Raw genomic sequence first — 16,049 nt, forward strand, 5'->3', positions numbered from 1 at the left:
AAATACAAACAGAGAAATTTCTCTAACTTTAGTTTACACTAATACCATTCACTATACCTCATTCTGTTTGGCAGCCAATCTTGCTTCCCATATATTCATACACCAATTTATTTATTTTTTGTTCTTTCTCTTATCTACTCCATCCAACCATGATTTTCTTGGTTTTTCAATCCATGTTCTCTTCTGTCACATGTTTTGTGATTCAGATATCACTCATTCTCTATATATAATCAAATCACTTCAACATACTTTCTTTGTATTAGTCATTTACTTTAGTCATATACTTTATAAACTGAATATATACACACATACATATATATAAACTGAATATACACACACACCACACACATACATATATCAAAGATGAAGTCAGGAAAGCAAAGGCTCAGAATGAAGAAAGACTTGCAACAAAAGTCAAAGATAATTTAAAAAGTTTCTTTCAACATATAAATAACAAGAGAAAAGTCAAGGAAACAGTTGGTCTACTAAAGAGAGAATAGAAAGCAGAGCTGCTTAACTCTTTCTTTGCATCAATCGTCACACAAAAACAAACTAGCCCAACCTACCAAAAACATAACTCTAAAAGACAGATTAAAAATAAAAATTAAAATAAGAAAAGAAATGGTAAGAGAACATCCTGATGAATATAAATCACTGGAACCTGACAGATTACATCCCAGAGTTCTGAAGGAACTGGCAGATACCATCTCAGAACCATTGTACCATATTTTTCAAAAATCCTGCAGCACTGGGGAACTACCTGAGGATTGGAAAAGAGTTGATGTGGTTCCCATCTTCAAAAAAGGAAAACAAAACAGACCCAGGAAACTACAGACCAATCAGCCTAACATCAGTACCTGGGAAGACACTGGAAAAGATAATCCAGAAACAGATCTGCAAGCATCTAAAAACCAATAAAGTTATAACTAGAAGCCAGCATGGGTTTGTTAAAAACAGGTCATGCCAAACCAATTTCATTCTTTGACAAAGTGACTAAATTAGTAGACCAGTTAAATGCTCTGGAGATAGTATACTTAGACTTCAGCAAGGCATTTGACAAAGTAGACCACAGCTTACTTCTTGGTAAGCTAGAAAAGTGTGAGATAGATGCCATCACTGCCAGATGGATTTGTAACTGGTTAATAAACCATACTCAACAAGTAGTCCTAAATGATACTACATCTACATGGAGGGAAGTAAGCTGTTGGGTACCACAAGATTCTGCCCAGTACTCTTCAATATCTTCATAAATGACTTAGATGAGGGAATAGAAGGGGAACTCATCAAATTTTCAGATGTTACTAAGTTGGCAGGAATAGCCACCCCCCTAGATGATAAGCTCAAGATCCAGATGGATCTCGACAGACCTGACCACTAGACTATCTAACAAAATGAAATTCAACAAGAAAAACCAAAAGTACACATACAGATTAGGTGAAACCTGGCTTAAGCAGTAACTGAGAGGGATCTTGGAGTCCTAGTGGACAATCAATTAAATATGAACCAGTAGTGTGCAGCAGCAGCCATAAAAGCCAATGCAATCCTAAATTGCATTAACTGAGGGATTGAATCAAGTACTGCTAGTACTGCTCTATAAAACCTTAGTAAGGCCACACCTAGAATACTGCATCCAGTTTTGGTTACCATACTATAAAAAAGATGTTGAGACTCTAGAAAGTGCAGAGAAGAGTAACAAAGGTGATTAGGGGCCTGTAGGCTAAAACATATGAATAACGGTTGCAAGAACTGGGCATGGCTAGCCTAGTGAAGAGAAGGACCAAGGGAGACATGATAGCAGCCTTCCAATATTTGAAGGGTTGTTACAGAGAGGAGGGGCACAACTTATTTTCCAAAGCACACAAAGGCCAGACAAGGAACAATGGATGGAAACTGATCAAGGAGGAATTTAACCTAGAAATAAGGAGAAATTTTCTGATGGTGAGAACAATCAACCAATGGAACAGCTTGCAGATCCCTTCTAACTGTCATTCTGTTATCATTCATTCATTGATTCTTTTTTTCTTTTTTTCCACACACATCCTGCATTCAGCTGAGTTTTGTGTTTCTCTTGATATACAAATAGTCCCTAGGTTACAACTGTTTATTCAGCCACCATTCAAAGTTACAGTAATGTTGAATGAATGGCACTTAGAAACAGTCCTTGGATTTCTAACCCTCACAGCATCCCCACAGTCAGGTAAATGATTGTGATCTGGTACTTGATGCCCAGCTAACAATTACAACATCATAATCAGCCATGATCATGCGATCATGATTTCCAATGTTCCCTGCAGGTTTCCCACAAGTAATCCATCATGCAGGATTCCACTGGCAGGAATCCATTATTGCTTATTAACTTGTGTGTCCTCACTTAACAGTGATATCTGGGACTGCCAGAAAAATTGCCGCTACGTGATGCAGTCTTGTGATATGGTTTACAACACATTGCTTAGCAATGGAAATTCCAGTTCCAAGTGCTGTTCTCATTTCTACTTTACAAAGTGGGTGAAGTGCACACTTTGTACTTAGCTATTTTTGCTTCTCCCAGCAACAACAAATAGATATCTTTCTATTGGTATTAGCATATTTTAAAACTTCTCTGTATATTTTTCCATTTCCCCTTAAATTTTCAGATCCTTATTCTTCATGGTATATACTGTAAAATATTCACTCAAACATTTAGGTTCTGAACCAATCACAGAGGTCATCTGCATAGAAGAATGCACAAACAATATCATTCCAATATCAATATGCAGCTAATGTCATTAAAATTATCTATATTTAGTAAATACTGTAGAATATTTCTCTTACTCTTATATCATGATGTTGATATTTTCTCTCATTTAATTAGATGGGTAATTGTTTTGTTGTCGTGCATTTCTACTTTAGAAATGTATACAAAGATCTGCGTCAGATTGAACTTGCCTGCGATTCTCAGGAAGATGTGGATAGCTGGAAGGCCTCCTTCCTTCGTGCTGGTGTTTATCCTGAGAAAGACCAAGTAAATATTGCTCAGAAATTCAGTTGAAAGGGAGGGAGGGAGGGAATTGCTAAAGAATTTCCTGTCAGTTGTTGCCGTTGTCTGGAAGTGCCTTATACCTAAAATCAAGAGTAGGCAACCTTTTTCATGCTGAGGGACACAATACAACAAGCTTACAGAGAGGGTGCGGTGCTATCACTAAAGATGTTGAGAGGTTGGCCATTTTCAACCAACTTGAAAATTATGAAGATGTTTTAAGATAAGGGTCAGACATATTTTTCTTCACAGAGGCCCATTTTTCCTGTCTTCTGTCATTTTCATGCCAAGTTATGCAATTTTGAAAATCTGAAACAACAACAGCAACAATATCTTAAGTGATTTAAGTGCTCTCAGGAGGAGTCAGATAAAGGCGGTCCTTGATTAACTACCCTAGTAGGGATCAGAATTTGCATCTCTAAGCGAAGCAGTTGTTAGGCAAAATATCACGTCACTGCACCACTTAGTGATGGCAGTTCCTGTAGTCTTGGTTTTTAATGTTAAATGAGGACCGCATCATTGTTAAGCGAGGACTTCATCTTCTCTGCCCTGCCATACTTGCTTATGCTTCAGCCCCCCCTGCCCCCCCCCCCCGCACGCTTATCTCCCACCCCATTTTGTCCATTTGGCCACCCTCCTAGCTGACCTTTGCCATCTTCTTCCTCCAGCTGCTAACTAGGCATGCTGGGCTGAGGCAACTACTGGCTCTTCATGTGGCCTCATGAAGAGCCAACCAGGTTGCTTTTTGCATTTTGCAGTTGCTAAACAAGGATGATTTATAGTCTTGATATGACTGAAGAAGTATTCAAGAGTCAAAAATAATGACAAACCAATATTCTTTTAAGACACTCCAGATACCCAGTCTTTATTGTCAGAAAAAATAAATGAAATGTGAAGCATACTTAGTTAACTTTTATTTTTCATATTCTTTCATAGTACAGGAATCAAGGAGATAATCAGCTTGGGTTTGATGTATTCAACAACATTTGCATGTATAAGAATTGTGTAGTTTTTCTAAACCTATATAGTCCACTGCTGCCTTCTAATAATTTATAGACATTTTTTTCATTTTATTAAATATTCTACTTATCTAGGTGAAGGTGAATGAGTAGACAAGATATAGCTTTTGCAAGAAAGGGTTATCTTGTAGAAAATGAATTTACAATAAAAGAATACATTTTAAGAGGAGTAATAAGATGCAAAAGAAGTTGACTATGATCTTAAATGCAACAAGAAGATAAAGAATAATATTTACACATTATTAGTTTTGTGCATTAACATTGTACTCTGCCATCTTAATTAGCCTTTCTGTAAGTTTTGCAGCAGACCTAAGCTCTTATGAAAGAACTGTAATTCTGATTCTGCTGTTAGATATTTTATATTGTAACAGTGTCCATTTTTCCTATACACAGGTAGAAAATGAAGATGGAGCTCAGGAAAATACCTTTTCCATGGATCCTCAACTGGAACGCCAAGTAGAAACTATCCGCAATCTTGTTGATTCATATGTTGGAATCATCAACAAATCTATCCGAGATCTTATGCCAAAGACAATAATGCACCTAATGATAAATAATGTAAGTATGGATTGATAATTTATTTTGCCAGGGTGGCAGAGGGATGAAACTAGATGTTATTCTGAGGCCAAAGAGATCATCCCTCACTCTCAAAATGGCAATTGTAAACCACATAAATCATTACTTTTTAAATAATAAAAAATTTTGTTCTCTTCTGCAATCCTGATATTCTGGCAAGAGATTTAAGAGGAAAAGATATTGTAATGATTTGCCTTAGAATTTATACTTGAAGTGTATAAATTGGTGAAGTGCTTTGCATTAAATAATAACTTCTGGTATTTACGGAGACAGTATTGTAGAAATAATGTGCAGGAGCAACATTTTTTATTGATTTTCTATGGCACTTGGCTAAGATCATTTTACGGGGCCATATCTCTGGCACATTGCCTGAAAGATGCTTTGGCTTGACCAAATCCAATTGGAAAAGAGAATCAAAAGAGAATCTACATTGACTTAGGTTGGTACCAAATAATTTTTTGCAGGAAATCTGGAATTTATCTTGAAACAAACAGACAACCTGGGTTGAAAATTAATTTGAGCCAGTAACTATCTTCTGCTGTTTGGGCAAAGTTTTAATTAGAACTATTCTAGCTTCACTCAGAGGAACACAGTGAGGAATCAGAAAAAGATTCCTTATAAAGTTTGATTATACAATGTATAATGGGTCTAGATTCTTACATATGCACATACTGAAACTTAGGACAGCTGTGATACTTCTTTGTCCTCAAATACTTCAGTCCACCATGTTTATAATTATCTCCCATTTTATAAAAAATCTTGGCAGCTATACTTAACTTGATTTTCCAACAAAAATTGTTCTACATTGTCAGGCACCCTGCTAAGAGACCAAAAATATAGGGGGTTTTTAATGCAACCCTTTGCCATCAAAAGGTTGTCTGTTCCTGTTTTAAGTTTTAATTTGGGTTTTTTATTTAATTTATTGTGTGAATTCACCCATTATGGTCTTTGTGTTTTTTAAACATTGTTTTTTAAACATTGTTATATGGACTCAAACAACTATATGATCTATGGGAATCTTTCCATAATGCAGTAGATAGTTGAGGCCAGAGCAGTCTTCATTGAGTGCAGCATCCCATCTGGGGGAAGTGCCCTTTCCTTTCACTATTTCCAATGAATTGATAGCTAGGGTTGTGATCTAAACCAGCCTCTTGAAGTTACTCCACTCTTGATCTATCCAACACAGCCTATTGGAAAGCATTACATTTTCTGTGCACCCAATATTACCTATCCCTCACAGACCAAGGATTTCATCCACTCGGAACTGCTGGCCTACTTATACTCCTCTGCAGACCAAAACAGCTTGATGGAGGAGTCAGCAGACCAGGCACAGCGCAGGGATGACATGTTGCGAATGTATCATGCTCTGAAGGAAGCTTTGAATATAATTGGAGACATCACTACCAGTACAGTTTCCACCCCAGTTCCTCCTCCTGTGGATGATACATGGCTGCAGGCAGGAAGTGGTGGGCATAGGTGAGTTGATATAGTAGTTAATTGGTTCTATTATGCTATTTGTTAAGAGGAAGGATGAAAATATGGGATGTCACAAAGCCAAAAACCACAAATGACTGTCACTGGATTGGTCCAGATTCTTGACTGGACCAGTTGATTCATTCCTTCTAGAATGACAACACTGAACTAAATACACATTCTTCCATGTGTGTTTGTTAGTCAGCTTCTAATTCTGTCATAATTTTGTTCATCAAAATTTTCAAATCAGATTTTTTTGTATAGTGGATATTTTTTACCTAAAAGAATATTCTTGTATTGCTTTTGAAATAAATTCTTTACATATTGTTGCTGACTGGTTTGTCTGAATCTTAAATTATATAACTTGTTCTATTTTAATGGGTCCTTTTTCTTTTCTTTACAGCCCAACATCTCAGCGCAGGCCTCCTTCTACTGTGTTACCCCCAGGAAGACCTCCAGCTGTGAGGGGGCCCATGCCTGGCCCTCCCTTGATTCCAGTGCCAGCAGCAGGCTCATCCTCTTTTGTGGCACCACCCATTCCTTCACGCCCTGTACCACAAAGTGCATTTATTACTAATAATGACCCTTTCTCAGCACCGCCTCAAATTCCTTCACGGCCGGCACGTATTCCACCTGGTATACCTCCAGGTGTACCCAGGTAAAGGCCAATTCAGATATCCCTCAGCTATTTTTTAAATTTGACCTGGACTATGGCATAATCCTGTGGCTTATGAAATAATCACAGTTTTTGTCCCTGTATAAACTTACTAATTTTGAATAGATATAGAAGATACTGTATTTAGATATTCTCTAAAAAATTAGAAAATACTGTAGCTTATGCAGAATCTTGGCATGGTGCAGCTTTTTTAGTGGTTGAAAGATCTGTGGGAAAAATTAGGTGTAAACTTTAAGAGCCTCCTTTCACATCTAAGGAGGTAATTTTTGTCAAACTTTTTTCCCAAAAATTGAAATGAAGGGGAAGGGAGGAAATGATCTTAGGCTGTCCTGACGATAAGCAATAGTTCTATAACATTTTGCACATAACATAGGCATTCAAAAGAAGCAGGAAAATGGGCAGGAAGGTTAAGGCACTTATATCCTGACAATGTCTAATTTCCACCTTCTATTTCTCTATTCATTTTCTCTGCAGCAGAAGACCCCCTGCAGCACCGAACCGGCCCACCATTATCAGACCAACTGAGCCCTCCTTGTTAGATTAACCATGATCACTATCCAGAGGGAAAGGCAATATTGCTTGTTAACTGTGTTATGGAAAGAACTCATGCTTAATCTTTAGTGTAAAGAAGCTCTTTGTAACTGGTCAGTTATAACCAAGGCCCATTTTCCCTATTTCTCCTCCTCCCTTTTCCTTCCCACAGTAACACAACCATAGCCACAGACATCAAGGAATAGATGCTGTCGGTTGGTTACCTATAAATAGCTCTGAGAAGCCAAGCATTCCTGTTCTATTTTTCTCTCTGTCCTTGGGTCTTGGCTAGGAAAGGATTTGATGACCAGGGTCTTCCATTCTGGGAAGAGGGGGATTGATTTCTTCCTGGTTTTTCATGGTGGCCATACCAGGCCTATTCCACATGAGAACATGGAGGATTATGTTTTGTGGAATTGTTTTGCACTTTGTTGGAAATAGAGAAACAACCCCCTAATTGAGTGATTGTGATGAGAGTGCCTACAAATGTGTAAAACCAGAGAGATTGTATTTCCACTAACACTTGTTAGAATCTCCTGCTATTAATGTTGATTGGATCTATTTTCCCTGCCACTCTTTAATTCCTTTGTTATATATATATATATATATATATATATATATATATATATATATATATATATATATATATATATATATATATATATATATATATATATATCTTCCTCTTAGACTTTTACCTTCTTGTCTTTTAGTACAACATTGATCAATTTATTTCTATATAGCTTTGAAAAATAATGTAACTACAAATAAAAATGGCTAATAAATCCAATTTATGAAACTGGAGCAAGATTTTATCAAACAGAATAATTGGAAAGTGGAATGCACCAAGTTGTTTTTGAGTCTCAGGTATAGTGCTGATTTTTATGCCATGCTATCTTTTGCACAACCGGTGATTATACTTCAATGGAAGTGGCAAACTTAGGTTGCCAGGTACACCTGGGATGAACTTGATGTAATACTAGAAAAGACCAGTGGCCAATTGCAGGGGATGATTTAATCATTTTAATATAAAATTGGCCAGGATAAATTACTTAACCTCCAATAGAGAAGTGGTAGTACTTAAAAACACTGTGATCTTTTGCAGACTATAGAGACTTTCTTATTTCCTTATGCAGATTTCTTTGTCCTTCAGTTCAACTGAACTATATTTGCTTCTAGATTGACGCAAATTCTTTATGGCAAACACTGTTCCAAGATAGATTAAAGTTCTCTCTGCCCCACAGGAACTCATATAGGAGTCTATGTTCTCTGAAATGCTTTTTTTTATGTTGGCTACTCCATCTTTAGAACCATTATTATTCCAAGAGTTTGTGGAACAAGACTGGAGACTTGTAAAGTAACCTGCCCTCTCTGGGCTGTGGTTGTATATACTTCTTTATAAATCAGACTGCATTGGTACTTCTTTTATTCTAGTATTTTTTAAAAAGAAGACCCAAGTTGCCCCCAGCCTGCTCTCACTAACATAAATGTATCAGGGATGCCTTTGCCCTTCCTAAGGCAAGATGTATGGAACAGATACCAACTGCCTTAATGCTTCCTTACAGTGACCTCTCTCTTTTTATGTGACCTGAAACAGAAATTGCTTGCCTCATGTCTTAATTCCAGAGTGCTAACTTTGTGCCTTTATTATTGCTTAAATTCTGTCATTTGCTCGAATAACCAGCACTGCCTTCCTGTAAACGTCCCTCTATTGCCAAAGTCATTACCAAGGGCTTTGAACCTCTTTTGCAATATACCGGTATTTCTCCAAAAACAATTGTTTTGCCATGTAGCACGAATTTCTCTGATTTGTTGTCTCTTGATTCTTTGTTACTGTGTGTGAAGGGGTTATTATATCTTCTCTCCATCTTTAAAAGAAAAAAGCTCCCAGCAGTTTGAGATAAGTGCCTCCATTATGTATCCAATTAATAAACTAAAATAAAGGGAAATTCTGCTGGTGGAAGGTCTGTACCAATTTGTGGTGTTGACTTTTTATGCATTCTATTAGTTTATTTATTCTATTAGTTCTGAACTATTGGGCTTCAAATGAGTAGAAAAATGTAAGTTCATGTTTCCGTTAACTAACATGTCCAAATAGCAATAGTCTAAGTAACAACTGATTTCTTGAGCCACTTGATATTATTTCTGACTTGGAGGTTAGTAGTATTCAATCTAGTAAAAGCAAGTGAATTTACAAATTTCAAAATTAATGGCACTAATGCAGCTAACATCTTTATCCTACCTTTTTTAATGGATGTTTACAAGTATTCATCATCTCACAATTAAAAGTGTATTTTAAAAGTGATTTTTGTAGGATCAAGTGGGACAAATGGAACTGGTCCATCTTGCATTGCAGAACTTGACCTGCCTCTGTAGCAGGAAGACCATTTTAATATTGAGAGGCATTAGTTGCCTATCTCAAAGGAGATTGCCATTTAGTTTTGCAGACATAGGAAACCTTTCAACATGTAGCAATAAATTAATTCAATTGCTCATACAGAAGGATACATATAATATTTTTAGGTTACCTAGCTTTATGGTTATAGTTTCATACATTTTATGGCTATAACAGGGACGCGGTGGCTCAGTGGGTTAGGACGCTGAGCTTGTCGATCAGAAGGTCGGCAGTTTGGCGGGTCAAATCCCAAGTGCCGCGTAACAGAGTGAGCGCCTGTTACTCGTTCCAGCTTCTGCCAACCTAGCAGTTCAAAAGCACGTAAAAATGCAAGTAGAAAAATAGGGACCACTACGGTGGGAAGGTAACAGTGTTCCGTGCGCCTTTGGTGTCTAATCATGCCGTCCACATGACCACGGAGACGTCCTCGGACAAGCGCTGGCTCTTCGGCTTTGAAGCGGAGATGTGCACCGGCCCCTAGAGTCGGAAACGACTAGCATGCATGTGCGGGGGAACTTTTACCTTTACCTTTTATGCCTATAATAATCATGAAAAATAGCAGATTTCAGACACATATTTCCTAATATTTTTATAACATTCAAATTATGATGTTAAATTTATCTTTTACAAATACATAAAGTGAACAGAGTAACAGGGAAAGAAAGGTTTTCCAATCCAATCTTATATCCCAAATTAATACATTTTGCCCAGTGGTGTCATTGTTATTTCTTCATACATTTTTACTAAAGTATTTCAGCCCTTACACACTTTTCATTGTATTATGTCTGTGTATATTATTGTCCCAACCTATTAAACGTCACATCCAATGACATGTTATTATGAATGTTTTAGATTTCATTTTGATGGCAATTTATACCTTTGCTTTTTAAAATGTAGGTTTTTTCTAATGTCTAAAATATGTAATACATACAAATCCTGGAATAAAACACTGACTTCTACCCATGACTAATTAGTTTAATAGATAATAGGTCTCCTTAAGGGTAACCTTGGTTAATCCGTAAATTAGTTATGATTAATAATTTCTCCTTCCCAAATACTTCTAATGTTGTTGCAAATCTTTCCAAAATATACATAAAATTGGACCTGCAATTACATCTCTTTTGTGTTATAATTGGAATGTTTACTTGATTATTTAAACTGGTGTTAAAAAAATTTAAATGGTTGTTCCAGTTACTTGGACAAGAGATTTTAAGGTGTTTATTTTGAATACTTCTAAAAAAAGGCTACTTTGTATGTTTTACTCTTTATTTGAGAGTTAAAAGGAAGCATTCTAAAATGAAGTTGCATTATTTAAAAAAATTAAATCCAGTAATACAATATTTTGCAGTACTTTTCTTTAAAATGTATAGACTGAAATGCAGTTTAAACTTTTTAAAAAGTATCTGTTGGACTTGTCCCAGCTTGGTCATTTAGAAAGAAAGAGCCTTTCGACTGCATTTGTAAGTGAAAGCCCAGTGGTTACAAGATAGGAAAAAGTCAGATCTGAAGTTTGCATGTGAAAACTGCCTACTTAATTTCTCTTTCCCAGGCCCTCACCCCACCCATTATCTCCCTGGTATCCAATAAGATTTAAATAAATTGTTCTGGTAACAGTTCTGCTATTTGGCGGGCTTGGTGATGGATCACATTCCATTCCCATGCTTGTTGCCTGGGGTTGGCCAGCTGCTGTCTCTGACAGGCACTCGGAGTAGTTTCAGTTTCTGGTCTTCTCCCACCTGTTGGCTCCCTCCCTTCCCTCAGGGTTCATGGCAGTCTGGCATCAGCAAAGTAGCAATGGTGCAAAAGATTAATCCTAGAGGAGAGAGAGAAAGGGACAAATTAAGCGGTTAATGGGCTATTTCAATGGGGTTTATTGGGATATTTGCCATGGAATTTTCGAAGGAGATGTGGGGCTTGCATATGTTGCATATCAACCCACTCAGTTTTAGAGGGAGGAAAGTCCTTCCATAGGATTAAGTATTGGAGTTTGTCTTAAAAAGCGGGAATCAAGAATGTCTTTGATCTCAAAGTGTTCGCCTTCAATGAGTGTTGGTGTTGGAGGTGGGTTCATTGCAGGATGCAAAGGATGTGGCTGCTAACTTTAACAGGCTGCAGTGGAAAATTGGATGGATGTGCCTGAGATTTTTTGGCAGTTTTAATTGAACTGTATTTGGATTAATAACTCAGACAATGGGGAATGTACTTTGGGCCCAATTTTTGGACTGCGTCTGAATTGCAAAAATTTGATGGAAAGGTAGACTTTCTCCTACTTGAAAGTCTTTTTGCTGAGTGTTTTTTATCTGCATATTTTTTGTGGATTTCTCATGAATCTTGTAGCACTTTGCACACAATGAGCGAAGGTTTGAAGGGATTTAATCCATTCTGTCAGTGAGGTGGTTTGGAGGATCAGCTGAGACAGTTCCAGTATAGCCACAAAGTCATGGCTGGTTACCACTTGGAATGGCCTGAGTCCAGTACTGCTGTGAACTGCATTGTTGAATGCAACTTCTGTGAATGGGAAGAGATCAAACCACTTGTCTTGTTCGTTGGTATTCATGTTCCCGCCGCTCAGCAAACAACAAAAAACCATGACTTTTGCAGATCTGATGTCTCATTGCGGAGATAGCCCAGGTTATATGTTGCATTTGTTAGGAAAAATTGCTTATAGCATGAAAAGTGCCAATTGCAGATAGAGCTCAAATTTGAAAAACAAACACATATTCATGTTCCCCCGGCTCAGTAACCACCAAAAAACCATGGGTTTTGCAGATCTGATGTCTCCTTGCGGAGATAGCCCAGGTTATATGTTGCATTTGTTAGGAAAAATCGCTTATAGCATGAAAAGTGCCCATTGCAGATAGAGCTCAAATTCGAAAAACAAACACATATTCATGTTCCCCCGGCTCAGAAAACACCAAAAAACCATGGGTTTTGCAGATCTGATGTCTCCTTGCGGAGATAGCCCAGTTTATATGTTGCATTTGTTAGAAAAAATCGCTTATAGCATGAAAAGTGCCCATTGCAGATAGAGCTCAAATTCGAAAAACAAACACATATTCATGTTCCCCCGGCTCAGAAAACACCAAAAAACCATGGGTTTTGCTGATCTGATGTCTCCTTGCGGAGATAGCCCAGGTTATATGTTGCATTTGTTAGGAAAAATCGCTTATAGCAGTGTTTTTCAACCTTTTTTGGGCAAAGGCACACTTGTTTCATGAAAAAAATCACGAGGAACTCCACCGTTTTCCGCACCGTTGGACCTCCCCATGGTCGCTACACGAACGGTCGTAAGTCGAGGATGGCCTGTGTTCTCAACGGGTTGGACTAGATCAGTGTTTTTTAACCACTGTTCCGTGGCACACTAGTGTGCCGCGAGATGTTGCCTGGTGTGCCGTGGGAAAAATTGAAAAAACACTGACCTAGGAGACAGCGGTGAGAGGAGGAGGAGGAGGAGGAGGACGAGGACGAGGAGGAGGAACAGCTGCGGGCGGAGCAGCGCTGCAAGACTCTCTGGCGGGGAGCACTGGGCACCGGAGCCTTGGCTAAGCTGACGGCCCTACTTCGCTGGAAGCAAAAGCCCGGGAAAAGAAGTGGGCTCGACCTCTCTAGGCACCAGGGCTCCACGGCAGCATAGCTCCGCCCCCTTCTCTGGCTTCGGAGGGTCTCTTGCTGAAGAGAGAGAAGCTGGGGAGAGGCGACCGGCTCGCTTATTGGAAGAGGACGGACGGGCGGCTAGCCTGGCTCGCCTGAGCTGTCGCGTGGTTGGTTGCCTGCAACGTTCGAAAAAGCTCTTCTTCCCCAGCACGCACCGCTTACTCCTTACTCCCCGCGCGGCTGAGGATGCGAGACTCCCGCCTGGTCGGCTGCCTGGCTCCGCTTTCTTTGCTCGCCGCGACCCCTTACCCCAACCCGAAATAGAGGGATCTGACCGCTTCGCTCTTGGAGGCTTCGCTTGCGTCTGAAAAATTACATGGCTGATTTTTTTTTAACCTGTCCTTTTGATACGTTGCATAATAAAATGTCCTTTGGACCAAAGCAATTAAAAACCTTTGGGGTTCCCCTCCCCCTCTGGAGTGAAGTGCTTTTGATGGTAAAGGTGACAAAGAAAGAAAAAAGGAAGGGAAAAAAGGAGAAAGGGGGAAGGGGAAAAGGGAGGGAGAAAGAAAAAAAGAATAGAAAAGAAAGAGAGAGAGAGAGGAAGGGAGGAAGGAAGGAAGGAAAAAAAGCAGGAAGAAAAATTAAAAAGAAATGCAAGTAGCTTCCAGTTTCCACAACAAGTAGAAAGCAAGAAATTGAGAGAGGGGGGGAAAGAAAGTGGGAGAGAGAAAGGCAGGAAAGAAAGGAAGAAAGATAGAAAGAAAGAAAGAGAAAAGAAAGAGAAAGAAAGAAAGAAAGAAAAGAAAGAAAGAAGGAAAGAAAGAAAGAGAAAGAAAAATAAATGAAGAAAAATGCAGAAAGAAAAATTAAAAAGAAATGCAAGTAGCTTCCAATTTCCACAACAAGTAGAAAGCAAGAAATTGAGAGAGGGAGGGAAAGAAAGTGGGAGAGAGAAAGGAAGGAAGGAAGATAAAGAAAGAAAAGAGGGAGGGAAGAGAGGGAAGGAAGGAAGGAAGAAAGAAAAGAGAAAAAAGAAAATACAGAAAGATAAATTAAAAAGAAATGCAAGCTTTCCTTTTCCTTCACAGCAAAAACAAAAGCCCCATAATAAAATAAAATAATAAAATAAAGAGGCTAATAATAATAATAATAAGAAGAAGAAGAAGAAGAAGAAGAAGAAGAAGAAGAAGAAAAAGAAGAAGAAGACGAAGAAGAAGAAGTTGGAAGGGACCTTGGAGGTCATCTAGTCCAACCCCTTGAGAACACAGGCCATCCTCGACTTACGACCGTTCGTGTAGCGACCATGGGGAGGTCCAACGGTGCGGAAAACGGTGGAGTGCCTCGTGATTTTTTTCATGAAACAAGTGTGCCTTTGCCCAAAAAAGGTTGAAAAACACTGGCTTATAGCATGAAAAGTGCCCATTGCAGATAGAGCTCAAATTCGAAAAACAAACACATATTCATGTTCCCCCGGCTCAGCAAACACCAAAAAACCATGAGTATTGCAGATCTGATGTCTACTTGCGGAGATTGCCCAGGTTATATGTTGCATTTGTTAGGAAAAATTGCTTATAGCATGAAAAGTGTCCATTGCAGATAGAGCTCAAATTCGAAAAACAAACACATACTCATGTTCCCCCGGCTCAGTAACCACCAAAAAACCATGAGTTTTGCAGATCTGATGTCTCTTTGCGGAGATAGCCCAGGTTATATGTTGCATTTGTTAGGAAAAATCCCTTATAGCATGAATAGTGCCCATTACAGATAGAGCTCAAATTTGAAAAACAGACACATATTCATGTTCCCCCAGCTCAGAAAACACCAAAAAACCATGGGTTTTGCTGTTCTGATGTCTCCTTGCGGAGATAGCCCAGGTTATATGTTGCGTTTGTTAGGAAAAATCGCTTATAGCATGAAAAGTGTCCATTGCAGATAGAGCTCAAATTCGAAAAACAAACACATACTCATGTTCCCCCGGCTCAGTAACCACCAAAAAACCATGGGTTTTGCAGATCTGATGTCTCCTTGCGGAGATAGCCCAGGTTATATGTTGCATTTGTTAGGAAAAATCCCTTATAGCATGAATAGTGCCCATTACAGATAGAGCTCAAATTTGAAAAACAGACACATATTCATGTTCCCCCAGCTCAGAAAACACCAAAAAACCATGGGTTTTGCTGATCTGATGGCTCCTTGGGGAGATAGCCCAGGTTATATGTTGCGTTTGTTAGGAAAAATTGCTTATAGCATGAATTGCTTATAGCATTGCAGATAGAGCTCAAATTCGAAAAACAAACACATATTCATGTTCCCCCGGCTCAGCAAACACCAAAAAACCATGAGTATTGCAGATCTCATGTCTCCTTGCGGAGATAGCCCAGGTTATATGTTGCATTTGTTAGGAAAAATCGCTTATAGCATGAAAAGTGCCCATTGCAGATAAAGCTCAAATTTGAAAGACAAATACATATTCATGTTCCCCCGGCTCAGCAAACACCAAAAAACCATGAGTATTGCAGATCTGATGTCTACTTGCGGAGATAGCCCAGGTTATATGTTGCATTTGTTAGGAAAAATCGCTTATAGCATGAAAAGTGTCCATTGCAGATAGAGCTCAAATTCGAAAAACAAACACATATTCATGTTCCCCCAGCTCAGCAAACACCAAAAAACCATGGGTTTTGCTGATCTGATGTTTCCTTGCGGAGATAGCCCAGGTTATATGTTGCATTTGTTAGGAAAAATCGCTTATAGCTTGAAAAGTGC

At 38.6% G+C, this 16,049-nt stretch overlaps 1 protein-coding gene across 6 annotated transcripts in view; it reads left to right on the plus strand.

The window, feature by feature from the left end:
• DNM2 (dynamin 2) overlaps window positions 1–10,645 on the plus strand; it is a 176,714-nt gene extending 166,069 nt beyond the window's left edge. For 4 of the 6 annotated variants that reach the window (XM_081317587.1, XM_081317590.1, XM_081317588.1 and 1 more), the window contains 5 exons: window positions 2,890–3,001; window positions 4,429–4,593; window positions 5,852–6,087; window positions 6,488–6,742; window positions 7,235–10,645. In XM_081317587.1, the coding sequence (XP_081173713.1) occupies window positions 2,890–3,001; window positions 4,429–4,593; window positions 5,852–6,087; window positions 6,488–6,742; window positions 7,235–7,304 (838 nt within the window). In that variant the 3' untranslated portion in view covers window positions 7,305–10,645. Of the gene's footprint in view, window positions 1–2,889; window positions 3,002–4,428; window positions 4,594–5,851; window positions 6,088–6,487; window positions 6,743–7,234 lie in introns of those variants that run through there. The other 2 variants (XM_081317589.1, XM_081317592.1) reach the window with 2 other exon arrangements.
• Window positions 10,646–16,049: the final 5,404 nt, after the last annotated feature.

Source organism: Vipera berus, assembly GCF_964194415.1.
Source record: "Vipera berus genome assembly, chromosome: 2".
NCBI lineage: Eukaryota > Metazoa > Chordata > Lepidosauria > Squamata > Viperidae > Vipera > Vipera berus.